The following is an 18,377-nucleotide window of genomic DNA, read 5'->3' on the forward strand; positions in this document are numbered from 1 at the left end:
GGAGAGGTATGTAGAGAAATCTCAGATAGATGTAAGAAAAATAGGGCTGCAACAGTAAGGGATTTTAACTTACCAGGCATAGACTGAGACTGACATTGTATTCAGGTTTGGATGGCGAGGAATTTGTTAAATGTATTCAAGAAACTTTTCTTTAACAATATGTAAATGATTCCACGAGAGAAGGAATAAAACTTGATCTCTTGTAAAATAAGGCTGAATAAGTGACTGAAGTGTTAATAGGGGAACATTTTGGGACTAATGATCAAAATTCTAAGTTAAAAATCACATAACTCCAGGTTATAGTCCAACAGATTTATTTGGAAGCACTATCTTTTGGAGTGCTGCTCCTTCATCAGGTAATTGTGGAGAATAAGATTGTAAAACACAATTTATAGGAAACATTTACAGTGTGATGTAACTGAAATCATATATTGAAAAAGACCTAAATCATTTGTTAAGTCTCTGATGTTTTCGAATGACCGTGTTGGTTTCAGTTCTTTCATATGTAAATTGCAAAACGTTTTTAAAAAAGTTACATCCTCAAGTGAACTTTAACAATTGGTGTCATGTCGGCCAAGATAATGTATTGAAGGTGTTAGTTTCCCTGTGTGGGGCTGTCTGTGCCACAATGGTCAGACTGATTCTAATCTAAAAAATGGATTTACAGAATCTTACATGGATTCATGTAGTTTTTGAGCAAAGTAAAATGTAATTCTGCAAGTACAAATGCACCCTACAAACTTTGTGTGTGTGTGGTGCAATGGGGTCACCTGTAGGGTGACATAAACCCAAGGTCCCGGTTGAGACCTTCCCCATGGGTACCGAATTGGCTATCAGCCTCTGCTCAGCCACTTTTCATTGCCTGTCCCAAAGACGGCCTTGGAGGATGGTCACCCGAAGGTGCGAAGTTGAATGTCCCGGACCGCTGAAGTGTTCTCTGACTCGGAGGGAACACATAATTCTACTAATTTTAAAATAGTTATGGAAATGTATAAGCCTTCCATAAAAATTATAGTTCTTTATTAGAATAAGGCAAATTTTAATAGTATGAGACAATTTTCAAAAGTTGATTGGAGTAGACTGTTCACAGGTAAAGAGACAACAACTGAAAGCTTTCAAAAGTGTGATAACAAGAGTTCAGAGACATTATGTTCCTGTTGGTGAAAAGTAAAGCTGGTAAGACTAGGGAACAATGAATGAATAAAGATATTGAGGTTCAAGAAAAAAAAATCATAGATATAGAAAACTAGGTTCAACTGAATCTCTTGATGAATATTCAAGTGTAGGGGCATTTTTAAGAGGGAAATTAGGAAGCCAAAGAGGAGATATGAGACGGCATTGGCAGATAAGGTTAAGGATAATGCAAAGAGATTCTACAAATATATTGAGCAAAGAGCAACTAGAGAGAGTGTAGAGCCCTCAATGAGGTCGTCTTTGTGTTGAACCTCAGGAAATGGAAGAGGATATTAAATACATATTCCGTGTCAGTTTTTATGGTATAGAATAGAATATCCTTTATCACCAAAGAAATGGAGGTTAGAGAACTCTGGGAAATCAATATAGATGTTAGAGAAGATAAAGTGCTGAAATAAATCTCTGGGACCTGATCGAGTATATCGCGAAGTTAGGAAGGAAATTGTATCTTAGTAAAACAAACAAAGGCAGGACTTATACAATAAATAGTAGGGCCCTGAGTAGTGTTGTAGAACAGTGAGACCTTGGGGTTCAGGTGTATAATTCTTTGAAATTTACATCACGGTAAACAGACCTTTTGAGTATAAGAATTAGGATGTCATGTTGAGATTGTACAGAACATTGGGTGAGTACTGTGCACAGTTGAGGTCACCCTGTTAGAGGAAAGATATTTTTAAATGGAAAAGGTTCTAAAAAGGTTTACCAGTATGTTGCCAGGACTGGAGGTTTTAAGTTATGGGAAGAGTCTGGATATGCTGGAACTTTTTTCACTGGAGTACAGGAGGTTAAGGGTTGACCTTATAGAGGTTTATAAAATCATTAGGAGCATAGATGAGGTGAACAGCAAAGGTCTTTCCTCTAAGGTGTGGGAGGTCAAAACTGAGGGACGTATTTTTAAAGTGAAAGGAGAATGAATAAAAAGGGACATGAGGGGTAACTTTTTTACACAGCGTAGTTAGTGTGTGGATTAAACTGAGAGGAAGTAGTGGATTCAGGTAGTGTTACAACATTTAAAAGATATTTGGACATGTACATGAATAGGAAAGGTTTGGAGATATAAGGACCAAACACGGTGGGACTAGTTTAGTTTGGGAACATGGTCGGTGTGGACAAGTTGGGCTGAAGAGTGTTTCCTTGCATATGACTTTATAAGAAACAATTGATAACAATGGGTAATAGAACATAGAACATTACAGCACACTGCAGGTCCTGCAGCCCTCTATGTTGCGCCAACCTGTAAAATAATCTGAAGCCTATCTACCCTACACTATTCCATTTTCATTCATATGTTTATCCAATTGCCATTTAAATGCCCTTAAAATTGGTGAGTCCATTATTGTTGCAGGCAGTGCATTCCACGTCCCTATTACACTGAGTAAAGAAACTACCTCTGACATTTGTCCTATATCTATCGCCCCTCAATTTAACGTCATGATCCCTTGTGCTAGCCCTCCCCATCCGAGGAAAAAGACTCTTACTGTCTACCCTACCTAACTTTACTAGGATGTTGGCTTATATGGAGGGAAGATCTTATGAGGAAAGGCTGAGGGTCTTGAGGCTGTTTTCATTAGAGAGAAGAAAGTTGATAGATGGCTTAATGAGACATATAAGATAATCAGAGGGTTAGTTAGATAGTTAGAGAATCTAACTAACCCTCTGATTATCTTATATGTCTCATTAAATCATCTATCAACCTTCTTCTCTCTAATGAAAACAGCCTCAAGACCCTCAGCCTTTCCTCATAAGATCTTCGCTCCATACGAGCCAACATCCTTGTAAACCTCCTCTGAACCCTTTCCAAAGCATCCACATCCTTCCTGTAATGCGGTGGCCAGAACTGTACGCAATACTCCAGGTGCGGCAACACAAGAGTTTTATACAGCTGCAACATGACCTCGTGGCTCCAAAACTCAATCCCTCTCCCAATAAAAGCTAACACACTGTATACCTTCTTAACAACCCTATCAACCAGGTTGGCAACTTTGAAGGATCTATGTACCTGGACACCGAGATCTCTCTGCTCATCTACACTGCCAAGAATCTATTAGCCCAGTACTCTTTATTCCTGTTGCTCCTTCCAAAGTGAATCACCTCACACTTTTCCACATTAAACTCCATTTGCCATCTCTCTGCCCAGCTTTGCAGCTTATCTATGACTCTCTGTAATCTGCAACTTCCTTTGGCACCATCCACAACTCCACCGACCTTAGTGTCATCCACAAATTTACTAACCCATCCTTCTATGCCCTCATCCAGGTCATTTTTAAAAATGACAAACAGTAATGGACCAAAAACAGATCCTTGCGGTACACCACTAGTAACTGAACTTTAGGATGAATATTCCCCATCAACCGCCACCCTCTGTCTTCTTACAGCTAGCCAATTTCTGTTCCACACCACTAAATTACCCTCAATCCCATGCCTCCATATTTTGTGCAATAGCTTTCTGTGACACGTCTTGCTGAAATCCATATACACCATATCAACTGCTTTACCCTCATCCACCTATTTGGTCATCATCTCAAAGAACTCTAAGGTTTGTGAGGCACGATCTACCCTTCACAAAACCATGTTGAGTATCCCTAATCAACATATTCCTTTCTAGATGATTATAAATCCTATCTCTTATAACATAACATTTTCCAATACTTTACCCACAACCAAAGTAAGGTTCATTGGTCTATAATTACTAGGGTTGTCTCTACTCCCATTTTTGAACAAGTGGACAACATTTGCTATCTTCCAGTCTTCTGGCACTATTCCTGTAGACAACGATGACATAAAAATCAAAGCCAAAGGCTGTGTAATCTCCTCCCTGGCTTCCCAGAGAATCCTAGGATACATCCCATCCAGTCCAGGGGACTTACCTATTTTCACATTTTCCAGAATTGCTAACACCTCTTCCATGTGAACCTTAATCCCGTCTAGTCTAGTAGCCTGTATCTCAGTATTCTTCTCGACAGCAGTCTTTTTCCAGTGTGAATACTGACGAAAAATATTCATCTAACGCTTCCCCTATCTCATTGGGCTCCACACACAACTTCCCACTACTACCCTTGTTTGGCCCTAATCTTTCTTTAGTCGTTCTTTTATTACTGATATACCTATTGAAAGCTTTAGAGGTTTTCCTTGATCCTATCTGCCAAAGACTTCTCATGTCCCCTCCTGGATCACCTTCACTCTCTCTATAAGTCTTCCCTGGCTAACGTATAACTCTCAAATGCCCTAACTGAGCCTTCGTGTCTCATCCTAGCATAAGATGACTTTCTCCTCTTGACAAGAGATTCAACTTCTTTTGTTAACTATGGCTCCCACGCTTGACCACTTCCTCCCTGCCTGACAAGTACATACATATCAAGGACATACAGTAGCTGTACCTTGAATAAACTCCACATTTCAATTGTGCCCATCCCCTGCAGTTTCCTTCCCCAACCTGTGCATCCTAAATCTTGTCTAATCGCAACATAATTGCCTTTCCCCCAGCAACAACTCTTGCCCCGCCTTATACCTACTCGTTTCCATCGCTAAAGTAAACGAATTGTGGACACAATTACCAATTTTGAAGGCATGTATGCTTTTCAGCAGTGCTCACAATTTATTGTATTGTTCTCCCTATTTCCAATGGTTGGAGAAGTTTACTTTATTGATTATTCAAATCTATTACAACAGCAAGTGATTTGTAATCTAGCACAAATTGCACTTGATTTTTTTCAGTTGTGCCCAATGTGGAAATGTAACATATCAGTTGCCTGATACTTTAATGCACAGAACTAGCTGGGTGATTGTCTTTTTTTTACCCTGTTAACTGTGACCTTCTGACAATATTTACTAAGTATTACCATGGATACAAATTGCATGATCAATTTTTTTTAGAAGTTAGCTGAATTCCTTAGCTGTAAGTAGCAATTCATTTTGCCACATACTGATTCTTATTTATGAATTAATTTGTAAAGTGTACACATTGTTGTGTGCATGAAATTCCAATTAGCCATTTTATAGATCCCTCTCCGTGTGGCTGTACATAGTTTGTACAGGTGAGATTGGCTGTTAAAATCAAGTTGAAGCAGAGAATAAGTATTAATGGTCATTTTGGATTCCAAATTCCAGTTCAGCTTCAGAATGTCTCAGAAGTACCTTGTCCTTCAGAATACTGTTAGTATTGGTGAAATAACTAATGGAGTACAAGAAATTGAGTATCCAGTTAGGGAGCGAAACCTGCTACAACCTACGAGTTTGCTGTAGGAGGCAGAATGAGGGATTGAGGGAAATATCTTCATTGGTTAGAGTCATTGCTTGTGCAAAAGAAAAATGATTCTGGTCATTGGAAGCCAAACATCTTTAACCCAGTAAATAACTGCATGTGTCCCTCGGGTTAATGTGCTAAGCTCAGCCAACTTTAGTTGCTTCACCAATTACCATCTCTTCATCATATAAGGTCACAAGTGTAGAAGTATGATGATGATTGAAAAGTATCAGTACCATTTGTGACTCCACAAATACTGAAGCAGGTATGTTTAGGTCTTGCTGCTTGTGGACAACATTCCGATTCAGGCTAATGAGTGACAAGATATGTTAGTGTAACACAAGTACCAGGCAATGATGTTTCCAATAAGAGAGAATCTCCGCTGTCTTTCCATAGCTTATCATTGCTGAATCTCCCTTTATCATCATTTTGGGTGTGAAACTTGATCTGAAACTTGATTGGACCAGCAGTTTTATTTTTTGACCTTTCTATAATGATATGATGTAACTCTGACTGACCTGTAGGCCATTGCTATGGTTCTGAAGTCATAAGTAGGCCAGAACATATAAGGATAGCAGATTTCCTTCCCTGAGGGTCAGTGATGCATTAGGTCAGTTTTAACAATAATCTGGCAGATTTGTGGTAATTATTCGTGAGACAAACATTACATTCCAGGTTTATGAACTCATTGAATACATGTTAACTATGTATCATAGTGGCATTTGAGTTCATGTCTCTGAAGTGTTTATTCAAACCTCAGGTTTGCAATTCTACTAATTATATTCTAGAATTGGTCTATTCTCGGAAGAACAGTGGATGCCATCAAGATAATGGTCAATGTGGAAAATTATTGCTTAAAATGTTGGGAGGAGGGGTATATATTTGAAAAGTCTCAGGTTTGCAGTCTCAATCTGTTACCTTGTGCGACAATACTCTACTGATTTTGACAATTACAGCATCAATGGTGGATCTTTGTGTTGGAAAGCACATTTCAGACTGCTGGGGATAATGCAGTGAATGTGTTTATGTGGTTGTTGTTTAATAAGGCACTTGATAAGATCCCACAAGGTAGACAAGTCAAAAAAGTAAAAAGCCATTATGTGGTGAATTAAATCCAATACTGGTTCAATGACCAGAAGAGAAGGGTAATGTTAAGGATGAATGTCTTTGCAATGGGAAGCTGTTTCCAGTGGTGTACCATAGGGTTCAGTGTTGGATGCTTTGCACTTTTTACATTTTAATTATTTGGGCTTATCTGTGGGAGACCTGGCCGGGAAATTTGCAGCTGACACAGAAATTGACTGTCGACAGTGAAGAGTAGATGTTGATTCCAAAATGATACCAATGATTTGGTTGAGTAGGTGGAAAGAGGCAAATGGAATTCAGTCCAGAGAAGTGTGAGGTAATGTACTTGGAGTGTAGAACAAACAAAGCTGGGAAATGCATTACATAAACTGGAGCAGGTTGAGAAGGGTAGAGAATGTGAGACACCTTGGAAAGCATGTCCACAGATTCTTGAAGGGTGTCGGACAGGCATAGTGGTAAAGAACACATATTAAATGCTTTTTGTTATTGGATGTGGTTTAGAATACAAAAGCAGCACTGGTACTGTATAAAATGCTGATTAGACTGCAGCTGGAAATTGTGTATAGTTCTGGTCACTGCATTATATGGAAGACTAAATTGTTCTAGAGAGAGCACAGAGGATATTTTACCAAAATATTGCCAGGCCTTCAAAATTGTAGCTCGGGTTGTTTTCTTAGAGTAGAGAGAGCTGGGGAATGCTTTAATATACATACAAATCTTTGAAAGGCGTAAATAGAATGGATAGGAAAGACCTGTTTCCCCTAAAGAAGTTAATTTACTGGGGGGCACAGACTTAAGGTGATTGGGAAAAGAATTAGAAGGAGCATAGGGAAACTTTTCACCCAAAAGATTCTGGCTGCCTAGAAATGGCTGCTTATTTTGATGATTGAGACAGAAACCCTCAATCTATATAAAAGGTACCTGGATCTGCACCTAAGTCACTGTAACTTGCAAGACTGCGGATAGCTACTTGAAGCTGGGATTGGAGTGGAGAGATGGTTTGCTTTAAAGTTTTTCTTTCTCTGATTGTGCGGAAACAATGGGCTATACGGCTTTTTTCTGTGCCGTAACTCTTCTATGCATCTAAAAACTTAATAAAGTTATCCTGTTCTTCTTCACTGACTTTTCCAGTTGTACTTATATTTCGGGAGAATAATTCTTGAATTTCTGGTGCCCCTTGTCTGGAGCTGCTTGTGGTACTTTTTGTTCAATCTACATGATTAATAGTTCTTGGAACATGGGTGCTGAAAGAAGACATTCAGCCCCTCAAAACTGTTCTATCATTCAGTGATCATAGTTGAACAGTGATTTAACTCTATTTGCCTGTCTTTGTTCTATATACCTTTACATGAAGAATTTAACAGTGTAAGATTTAATGTTGTTAATTGAGCTAGTGTCCACATTTTATTTTTAATAGGATTGATTTTGTATTAGTTTATGTGCATTCTTATGTGTTCAATATGTGTTCTTTACCACCATACCCCTCCTGCACCCTTCAAGAACCTATGATCTTCAAGGTGTCTCACTTTCTCTGTCCCTCTCAATATCCAACTATTTATACAAACCTAAAACTTTTTGAATGTCCATTGTTCCTAGCTTTTCAGCATTCAAGAAGTGTTCAGATTTACACATGTTCGGTCAAACATGACCGACCTCTTTTGTTTTTTAAAAAAATATTCGTCCATCTGTTGCAGTTTTGAGCACTCAACTAATCTATCAATGTTTCTTAGTTTTATATACACCAATCTTTTACGTCATCAGCAAATGTGTTATCTTAGCCCCACAATAAAGCCTTTGATAGTTTGTCACTTCCTTCCAATATTCGGTCTTTCACTGGAATACGAGCTCAGTGATTTGCCTTCAATCCCATTAGTGTTAATTGTAGCTAACAGTCTTATTTGTTCAAATTCACGGTGAATTGTTATCTTTTAATTAGGGTTACCTGTGGAAAAAAGGACACAAAAGGAAGAACTGGAATGAGCGTTGGTTTTTACTGAAACCTGATATAATTTCGTATTATGTTGGTGAAGATCTTAAAGAGAAGAAAGGAGATATTTTATTGAGCTCCAGATGCTACGTGGAGGTAAATGGACCTAAATATCATAAACTGCTTGTGACTAAAAGAAGCCAAGGAGCAGAAATAGAGCTAAGTTTGCATTTTGTTTGAAAGTGCTAGCACTGTAAAACCCCCAAGTGGTTAGCGCTGAGTTTTGTTATTCTGTTGCCAATATGTTTAATGTCTGCTATATTTATCAAATTCAGTGTTGCACAACAATAAATGCAATAGATTAAATGTTTAAGACATGAGATATCCTAACTATTACAAAAACTAAATGTTAAATGAGCTTACTAGTTGATAAGATTAGAAAATGGGAAATCAAGTGCAGTAACATATGTGTGCTACGCTGCAAACCACCAAGGTTGCTTCCAACCAGAAGTTGCAATACTAGCCTGAGGTCACATGGGCCAGACAGGGTAAGGTCAGCAAACTTCTGTCACATTAGTGAAGTTGCAGTATTTTTACAACAATCAAACAATTTCTTGTATTAGTTTTAAAATTAATTTCCTGAATTTTCTTTTTTGTTTTGAACTGATTCTGAATTCATAAACAGGCAAGGTGGGATTTGAACTCTCATTCATATCTGAAGTATCAAACCAGATTTCTGAATTAGTAGCCAAGAAACAAAGTTGTCATTGTCCAACTGGGCCATAGGGCTGCTCTCTCCTTAGAGCATGATGACCGGTGGTGCTTTAATCTGAGAGTTACCATGCCTCAGATGAAGGGAGAGGTTGACAAGCAGCGTCCTTCATGGTAACCTCAGTTCCCATGTGGGAATTTAGCCCCACTGTTGGCATCACATTCCATTGCAAACACACCACCCAACCATCAGAACTAACTCTCTGAACTCTACACAAACATACCCACTGTGTCCTGGAGCAATGGTCCTCAAGTTAAGATTCGTTGATCCCTGAGTGTCCAGGGGGACCATAATACTGGGCTGGCCTTTTAGGTGGGGGAATGTTAGAATCAAAGAATAGAATCCCTATAGTGTGGAAACAGGCCCTTTGGCCCAACAAGTCCACCCCGACTCTTTGGAGTAACCCACATACACCCATTTCCCTGCCCTATTATCCTATATTTGCCCCTGACTAATGCACCTAACCTACACATCCCTGAACACTATGGGTAATTTAGCATGGCCAATTCACCTAACCTACACATCTCTGGATGTGGGAGGAAACCAGAGCATGTGGAGGAAACCCACGCAGACACTGAGAGAATGTGCAGTCGCCCGAGGCTGGAATTGAACCTGGGTCCCTGGCACTGTGAAGCAGTAGTGCTAACCACTGAATCACCGTGCCACCCATGTGGGGCAACTGTTCAGGCTAGATGAACCAAAGTGAGCACGTGAGTATGAAGCAGAGGCATGCTGTGTTCCTGTTTTCGCATGCTCTATCTTGGCCTCTGCTTGGTGTCTGCTCTGCTTCCCTGAGCTCCTGTCGAGAACACACTGCTTCTACAGTGAGAAGCAGACATACCCATCTCCCAGATACCTGGACATGAATAGCTGTTTCTTAAAACATGTTACAAGCTGAACTTTCATATTGAGTATTGTATAATATAATTTAAATGGGGTTCAGGATTAAAATTGAATTTGAATACAACCCTTTCAACCACAAATGTTTGAGGCACATTGTGGGAAAAGATTCTTTCCTACCCTCTTCCATGCTGCTTTCAAATTCCTTTCCCTTGTCTTTAGGTTTGCAGCTGGAAGTAAACATGTTGAAGGGATATAGTTAGTTCTGTTCACCATTTGCTCCATATCATTTAAATTTCTTTCTGACAAACCAAGTGTAACAACTGTGGTGATGGCTGCCCAACTCAACAGCTTTATATTGGTCCAAATCCTGTTAATGTTTTGTAAACAAATGAAGGAGGGATGATTCTGATCTCTTCAACACTGCTAATAAACAAGAGGTGCATAGTGCCAATGATCTTTCAATTGAAAAGTTTCAGTGGGATCACAATCCACTTATCTGTTGGCTCATTCTTCGGCAAAATTAAGTATAAAACTAAAGAAGTCTTGGAACAGCTATACTGTGCACAATTTTGGCCTCCTTACTGAAGAAAGGGTATGCGTGCTTTGGAAACTGTACAGAGAACAATCACCTGGCTGATTGGGTTGAAGGGCTTGTTGTGTGATGAGCAGTTTTGTACCTATGGTCATTTGGATTTCAGAGGATGGGAGGTGATCTTATTGAAACATAAACACAATCTTCTGAGATCTTGATATTTCCTCTCATATTGGAATCTAGAACTAGAAAGCACAGTTTTAAGACAAGTATCTCTAAATTAGGAAGAATTGCTACTCAACGTGTCATTACATTTGGAGTTCCCTTTCACTGAACAGTGGAGGCTGGGCAATTGTGTATTTATATCCAAGGTTGAATTAAACACTATTTTGATTGACTGGGGAGTTGAGGATAATAAGGAGACAGAATATGGCATTAAAGCTGCAATCAGATCAGCCATGATCTTACTGAATGATGGAACAGGAATGATAGACTGAATGGCGTACTCCTCTTATTTGTGATTTTATCAAATGAAGAAATATTTGAATGAGGGATCTTTCCCTATGATGTTCGAAATGAGTTGAGAGAAATCCAAGGATCCATTTGAAATCATTCTCCAAGTTAAATTGTTGTTTTCTCCCTTTGTTTCTCATTATGAAATAATTAACCTTGAACTTGAATGATCTCTCAGCACTGCAATATGATTGCTTCAATAGCTTTCAGTTTTTCAGTCATGAGCTATTGCACATTGTGGAAAAACATTTTCACAGCTTTCATGGTTATGACCTCAGGCACTTCCCAGCCAGGAACCAACTTTTGAGGTGGAGTCACTGTTGTAATGTAGGGAAATGCAACAGCGAATGTAACACAAGGGTACACAAGCAACAATGAGGTAACCAGCTAATTGAAGGATATTGATTTCAGGGAGAAACATTGACTGGACTTTGAGAGCACTCCCCTTTGCATTGAATATTGATATCAAAATCTATCTTGTGCACCTGAGAGAACTAGCAGGACATCATTTTAAAATCTCATCCTCAAGACAGCCTCCTCAATCGTACATAACTCTCTGTTATGTGCTGAACTGCCATAGAATCCGTATATGGCAGATTGAAGCTGTTTGGCCCATTGTGTCTGCACCGACTCTTCAAAGAGCATCCCATTCCATTCTTGCAGCCCCATATTAATCATGGCTGATACATCTAGCTTGGACACCACAGGGCAATTTAGCATGGCCAATCCACCTCACCTGAACATGTTTGGACTCTGGGAGGAAACCAGAGTATCCAGCAGAAACCCGCGCAGGGAGAACATGCAAACTCCACACAGACAGTTGCCTGAGGCTGGAATTGAACCCTGGCTCTGTGAGGCAACAGTGCTAACCACTGGGCCACTGTGCCACTCATGTCAAAGAATTGTTACAGTGCTAAAGAACACCAATTGGTCCCTAACCTCATCTAATGTTGTCCCCTTGTCTCTTCCCCATCACCTTACATATTCTTCCTTAGCATATACCAATCAACATCCCCTTTGAATGTTTCAGGTAAACCAGTTTCCACTGAACTCTTAGGTATTACATTCCAGACTTCGTCCATCATCTGTGTGAGAAAGGTATTGAATCATGTCCCCTTCACACAACTGAATTAATCTGGATTATGTTGTTAAATCTTTAGGGTTAAGTTTGAGCCGACTGGAAGGTGGTGTTGAGGTCACTGGGACATGTTCTCCAGAACCTCAGGCTTGGGGCATAGGTTGTATTCCACCATGGCAGATGATGACATTTTAATTGAATAAAATCTGGACTTAAAAGATATAATAATGGTAACCATGTAACCATTGTCAATGGTCTTAAAAAAATCATCTGGTTCACTAATGTCCTGGAGAGAAGGAAGCCTGCATCCTTGCCTGGTCTGATTACATTTGACTCCACAGCAATGCGGTTGACTCTTAACTGCCCTCTGAAAGTGTCTAGCAAGCTACTCCATTGTATCAAACTGCTTCAAAGACTAAACTGGATAGAACACCAGGTCCTATACTCAAAGGGCTGTGGCAGTTGAAGACAGCAGCTCATTACCTCCTTCACATGGCAATTAGCGATTAGTAATAAATGGTGGTCTAGCTAGCTAGTGGTGAATATAAATGAATGAAAGAACAATTGACTTGTTTTGGTTTATTGTTGTCACATGTACCTAAGTACAGTGTAAAGTTTTGCTTCGTGTGTAGTACTGGCAGATTATAACATACAAGGGCAAATAGATGATTGGGTCTTTAGAAAGAGTGAGGCATACAAGGTTAAGACTGCACAGGTGGTTACACATAAGCAAGATCAATATTAGATTTTTAAATTAGAGAGATCCATTCAACTGTCTAATAGTAGCAGAGAAGAAGTCATTCGTGAACTTAATAGTATGAGCCTGACCTCAGTGGTGGGCAAGTTGTTGGAGGGAATCCTGAGGGACAGGATGTACATGTGTTTGGAAAGGTAAGGACTGATTAGGGATAGTCAACATGGCTTTGTGCATGGGAAATCATGTCTCACAAACTTGATTGAGTTTTTTTGAAGAAGTAACAAAGAGGATTGATGAAGGCAGAGCAGTAGATGTGATCGATATGGACTTCAGTAAGGCATTCGACAAGGTTCCCCATGGGAGACTGATTAGCAAGGTTAGATCTCATGGAATACAGAGAAAACTAGCCATTTGGATACAGAACTGGCTCAAAGCTAGAAGACAGAGGGTGGAGATGGAAGGTTGTTTTTCAGACTGGAGGCCTGTGACCAGTGGAGTGCCACAAGGATTGGCGCTTGGTTTTCTACTTTTTGTCATTTACATAAATGCTTTTGAAGCTAGCATAAGAGGTACAGTTAGTAAGTTTGCAGATGACACCAAAATTGGAGGTGTAGTGGACAGCGAAGAGGGTTACCTCAGATTACAACAAGATCTTGACCAGATGGGCCAATGGGCTGAGAAATGGCAGATGGAATTTAATTCAGATAAATGCGAGGTGCTGCATTTTGGGAAAGCAAATCTTAGCAGGACTTATACACTTAATGGTAAGGTCCTAGGGAGTGTTGCTGAACAAAGAGACCTTGGAGTGCAGGTTCATAGCTCCTTGAAAGTGGAGTCACAGGTAGATAGGATAGTGAAGAAGGCGTTTGGTATGCTTTCCTTTATTGGTCAGAGTATTGAGTACAGGAGTTGGGAGGTCATGTTGCGGCTGTACTGGACATTGGTTAGGCCACTGTTAGAATATTGCATGAAAGTTTGGTCTCCTTCCTATCGGAAAGATGTTGTGAAACTTGAAAGGGTTCAGAAAAGATTTACAAGGATGTTGCCAGGGTTGGAGGATTTGAGCTATAGGGAGATGCTGAACAGGCTGGGGCTGTTTTCCCAGAAGCGTGGGAGGCTGAGGGGTGACCTTATAGAGGTTTACGAAATTGAGGGGCATGGATAGGATAAATAGACAAAGTCATTTCCCTGGGGTGGGGGAGTCCAGAACTATAGGGCATAGGTTTAGGGTAAGAGGGGGAAGATATAAAAGAGACCTAAGGGGCAACTTTTTCACGCAGAGGGTGGTACGTGAATGGAATGAGCTGCCAGGATGTGGTGGAGGCTGGTACAATTGCAACATTTAAGAGGCATTTGGATGGGTATATGAATAGGAAGGGTTTGGAGGGATATGGGCCGGGTGCTGGCAGGTGGGATGAGATTGGGTTGGGATATTTGGTCGGAATGGACAGGTTGGACCGAAGGGTCTGTTTCCATGCTGTACATATCTATGACTGTATGTGTGGTTAAGCTGCTGTATCTTCTGTCTGATGGAAGAGGTTGGAAAAGAGTATTACTGGGGTGGAAGGGGTCTCTGACTCACTCGATCCTTCCACCTCAGCTCCATTAATGTAGATAGGGGCATATCCTCCTCCTTTCTTTCTGAAGTCAGTTCTTTAGTTTTGCTGAAATTGAGCCTCTCAATTGTCTTAAGCATCCAACTGTTAACACTTCTTGTTTCTCAGCTTTGAAGGCCTACTTAGCTCTTAACTTTAGAAATCTTTTGGTTTGATTTGAAAAGCAGAATTTCTTTTAATCTATAAGACTCATGGATGTAATGATAGCAGTATCCTTGGAGACTGTCTGTGCTTTTCATTAATTTCTCTGTTGGTATGACTTGTTTATTCTGATAACCACCGCATATCTGTGTTCACGTGAAATCTAATTGAAATCAACTGTCAACTTTTAACGTGCCCTCTATCTCTGCAACAAGATTTCTGTTCGGAGTGAAATCTTAACTTGTGTGATTTATAAAGGTTACTGTTACTATGTAGCACTTTGCTGTAAATAGTTTATCAAAATAGTTTATGTTAACGGAACCATTTCTGGTCATGTTCTCTTCATGAATCACCTTATAAGAATTAAGTTATCTTCTGTGTTATTCAATCATTTTATTGTTAGTAGAGGTTTGTTCTAATATTCCCTATTCCAGGACTTGAACACATAATGTAGGTTGAGCCTTCAGTGTATTAGCAAGAGGATATTGTATTGAAGTAAGCTTTAATATAAATGTTTAATAAATATAAATCTAGTTACTGTCTAGCCATTAGGATAGATGTGCAAGGCCTTACTGTGCCATTTTGAAGATTGAAGGATTTGAGCTAAGATAGGAAGTTTTAGAATTAGAATGAAGTCCTCAGGCATACCCACAAAGCGGTGGCACTTTGGGGTACACCTTCTGTGATTTGACCATAAACATGATGCCACTTTATGGGCAGCACGGTGGCACAATGGTTAGCACTGCTGTCTCACAGCGCCAGAGAGCCGGGTTCAATTCCCGCCTCAGGCAACTGTCTGTGTGGAGTTTACACGTTCTCCCCGTGTCTGCATGCATTTCCTCCGGGTGCTCCGGTTTCCTCCCACAGTCCAAAAATGTGCAGCTTAGGTGAATTGGCCATGCTAAATTGTCCATAGTGTCAAGTGAAGGGGTAAATGTAGGGGAATGGGTCTGTGCGGGTTGCTCTTTGGAGAGTCGGTGTAGACTTGTTGGGCCGAAGGGACTGTTTCCACACTGTAAGTAATCTAATCTTCACTGCTGCACTGTTAGAGGTGGGTGATGCCATCTACAGGGATGAGTCAGGTTTGCTCCCTCGGTCAACAATACAAAAGTAGGTTAATGAGCCAGCCATTCCATCTCCTGATTATGGCACAGTGCTGTCTGGAAGTTTGCAACATAACAATAGTAATACACTTCATAAAGTAATCCCATTGGTGTGAATAAGATTAGCATCCTGTAGTTGTGAATGGCAGTTCTGTGTACAATTTTCTTTCATCCCTCTAGTTTAGCATCACCCATCTCTAATAGTGCAGCAGTGGCATCACGTTAATAATCTGATAACTGCTCGAAGGAAGTGTGCCCCATCAGACTGCCAGCTATTTGCAGTGTGCCTGATGACTTCCTGCTGATTCCAAAGCTTTCCTATCTTAGTTCAATCAGGTAATTAAATCAGGAAATGCCTGGTACTTGTAGGGTAATGTTCATGATCATATGAGCCATTTGAGGCCAATGATATTTTAAAAATATTGTATACAGAAGATGTTCTCTGGAGCAAATAGGGAAAACATCAGAAATTTCAGTGTATTTTAGTATTGGTATGAAGCCCTGATGTACAAAATGTATGTACGTTTGTCTGAAAAGGTAATTAGATTGTGAAAATAGAATTATTCGATTTCCATTGCAGTCTCTACCAGATAAAGACGGAAGGAAATGCCTCTTGATGATCAAGTGCGCTGACAAAAGTTTTGAAATTAGCGCATCCGACAAGAAGAAGAAACAAGAATGGATCCAAGGTAAGGACAAATTTTTATATCCAAGCTTCTACAATGTCCCTAAACACAGAGGCAATTAATGGCCAATCTTGTATGAATCAGAATGTGCTGTCCCCAAAACAAATCCAATGTATTGTGTACCATATTTTTGACAATCTGTTCACAGGATGTAGGCATAACAGACTAAGCAAGTATTATCATCCTTTCCTGATTGCCTGTGTATAGATGGTGGAGAGACAACCTTTTGAACCACTGCAGTCCGTGCAGTATAGGTACCCTGTTAGTAAGGGAGTTCCAGGTCTTTAACCAAGCGATTGTGAAAGAACAATTTGATAGTTCAAGTCAGGATGGTGTGGTAAAGGAGAACTTACAAATGTTGGTGTTTCCGTATGTTTAAGTGGTAGAGGTCATGTATTTGAAGGGTGCTGCCAAAGAAGCCTTCGTGAATGGCTGCTTCATAGATGGTTCACACAACTGATGCTGTGCATTGGTCGGGGAGGGAGTGAATGCTGATAGGGGGTTAGATGGGGTGCCAATCTAGTTGGCAGCATTGTCTTAGATTTTGTCAAGAATTTTGAGTTGGAGCTGTTTTAGCACCTGAAATATGATTGCACAATATTCTGCACCATTCATGATGAGTGAATATCCCCACCTCTGGCCTGCAAAAACAATGAAAATAGATGAGAAAATGAACTATTTGTCATTGATCTGTTTTTAATGCATACAATATATCATACAACTTAGTTGTGAGACATCTAAGATTTATTAAATGCATTGACAGTTTCTAATGTCAGCGATTAATACAATATCCATCTTCATTCTATAATATTTCAATTTGTTGCCCTAGGTTGAATTAGACATATATGAAGAGCAGTCCGTTATTTACTATTTACAGTTCAGTTGGTATGCACACTCAAATTGAAGGAGGTTTTAATCAAGTGTATTCTACTGGAGCCATTAATTTAGTTTCAATTTGAGTGATATTAATTAGTATTAAATTATCAATTTTTGTTTTTGCTGCTGTTTACCTATTATTTACTTACCTATGCTACTTAACTATGTGATCTGCCTGTATTGCTCGCAAGACAAAGCTTTTCACTGTGCCTCGGTACACGTGACAATAAATTCAATTCCGTTCAATTCAAACATCACAGGAATGCAGTAAACACAAGTTATTTTCCTCTTAAATCTTGTTGGGGTGGTAAGGCTATCTAGATGCACCTGGCCAAGTACAGTTGTATTAGCAACAAAATGCTGGATAGATGAGACAAGTCAACAAAGACAGTCTAGACATGACCATAATATCAAGCATGGTTCAGAAGTAGTATTCCCACTGCCGACTCAAAAATTCATGGGCTCAAATCTCTCAATTTCAAATTCCTCAATTTTTTTTTGCTAATACAAGTGTTATATTATTTAATACCAATGAATATCACTCAAAAGAAAGGAAATTAATGGCTCTAGTAATTTAGTACTGAGGGAATTCTGCACTAATGAAGATGTCAATTTTTGGATAAAACTTTAAATCAATAATGGCCCTTTTTGTCATCTTGGATGGATGAAAAAGATGCCTTGACACAATGTGATGAAGGTAGGGGTATTCTTTGTGTCCTGCCAGTGCTTATCCCACAACCCATACTGAAGAATTTATTTTGTTGCTGTCTGTCAGACTTTAGTTTGTACAGATTAACTGATACTACACCACAACAGTAGTAAACTTCAAAGTTACCTTATCTGAGAACACTTGAGTCAACTAAAGGTGAATATGAATACAGCTGAAAATGTGTTGCTGGAAAAGCGCAGCAGGTCAGGCAGCATCCAAGGAACAGGAGAATCGACATTTCGGGCATATGCCCTTCTTCAGGAATGAGGAAAGTGTGTCCAGCAGACTAAGATAAAAGGTAGGGAGGAGGGACTTGGGGGAGGGGCGTTGGAAATGCGATAGGTGGAAAGAGGTCAAGGTG

General features: G+C 39.7%; 1 protein-coding gene across 1 annotated transcript in view; it reads left to right on the forward strand.

Annotated features, from left to right (window-relative positions):
- Positions 1-18,377, forward strand: part of swap70b (switching B cell complex subunit SWAP70b) — a 135,011-nt gene that overhangs the window by 66,949 nt on the left and 49,685 nt on the right. The window contains exons 5-6 of the mRNA XM_043705901.1: positions 8,460-8,606; positions 16,326-16,434. Of these exons, the coding sequence (XP_043561836.1) occupies positions 8,460-8,606; positions 16,326-16,434 (256 nt within the window). The remainder of the gene's footprint in view (positions 1-8,459; positions 8,607-16,325; positions 16,435-18,377) is intronic.

The sequence above is a fragment of the Chiloscyllium plagiosum genome, chromosome 16 (genome assembly GCF_004010195.1).
Source record: "Chiloscyllium plagiosum isolate BGI_BamShark_2017 chromosome 16, ASM401019v2, whole genome shotgun sequence".
Taxonomy (NCBI): domain Eukaryota; kingdom Metazoa; phylum Chordata; class Chondrichthyes; order Orectolobiformes; family Hemiscylliidae; genus Chiloscyllium; species Chiloscyllium plagiosum.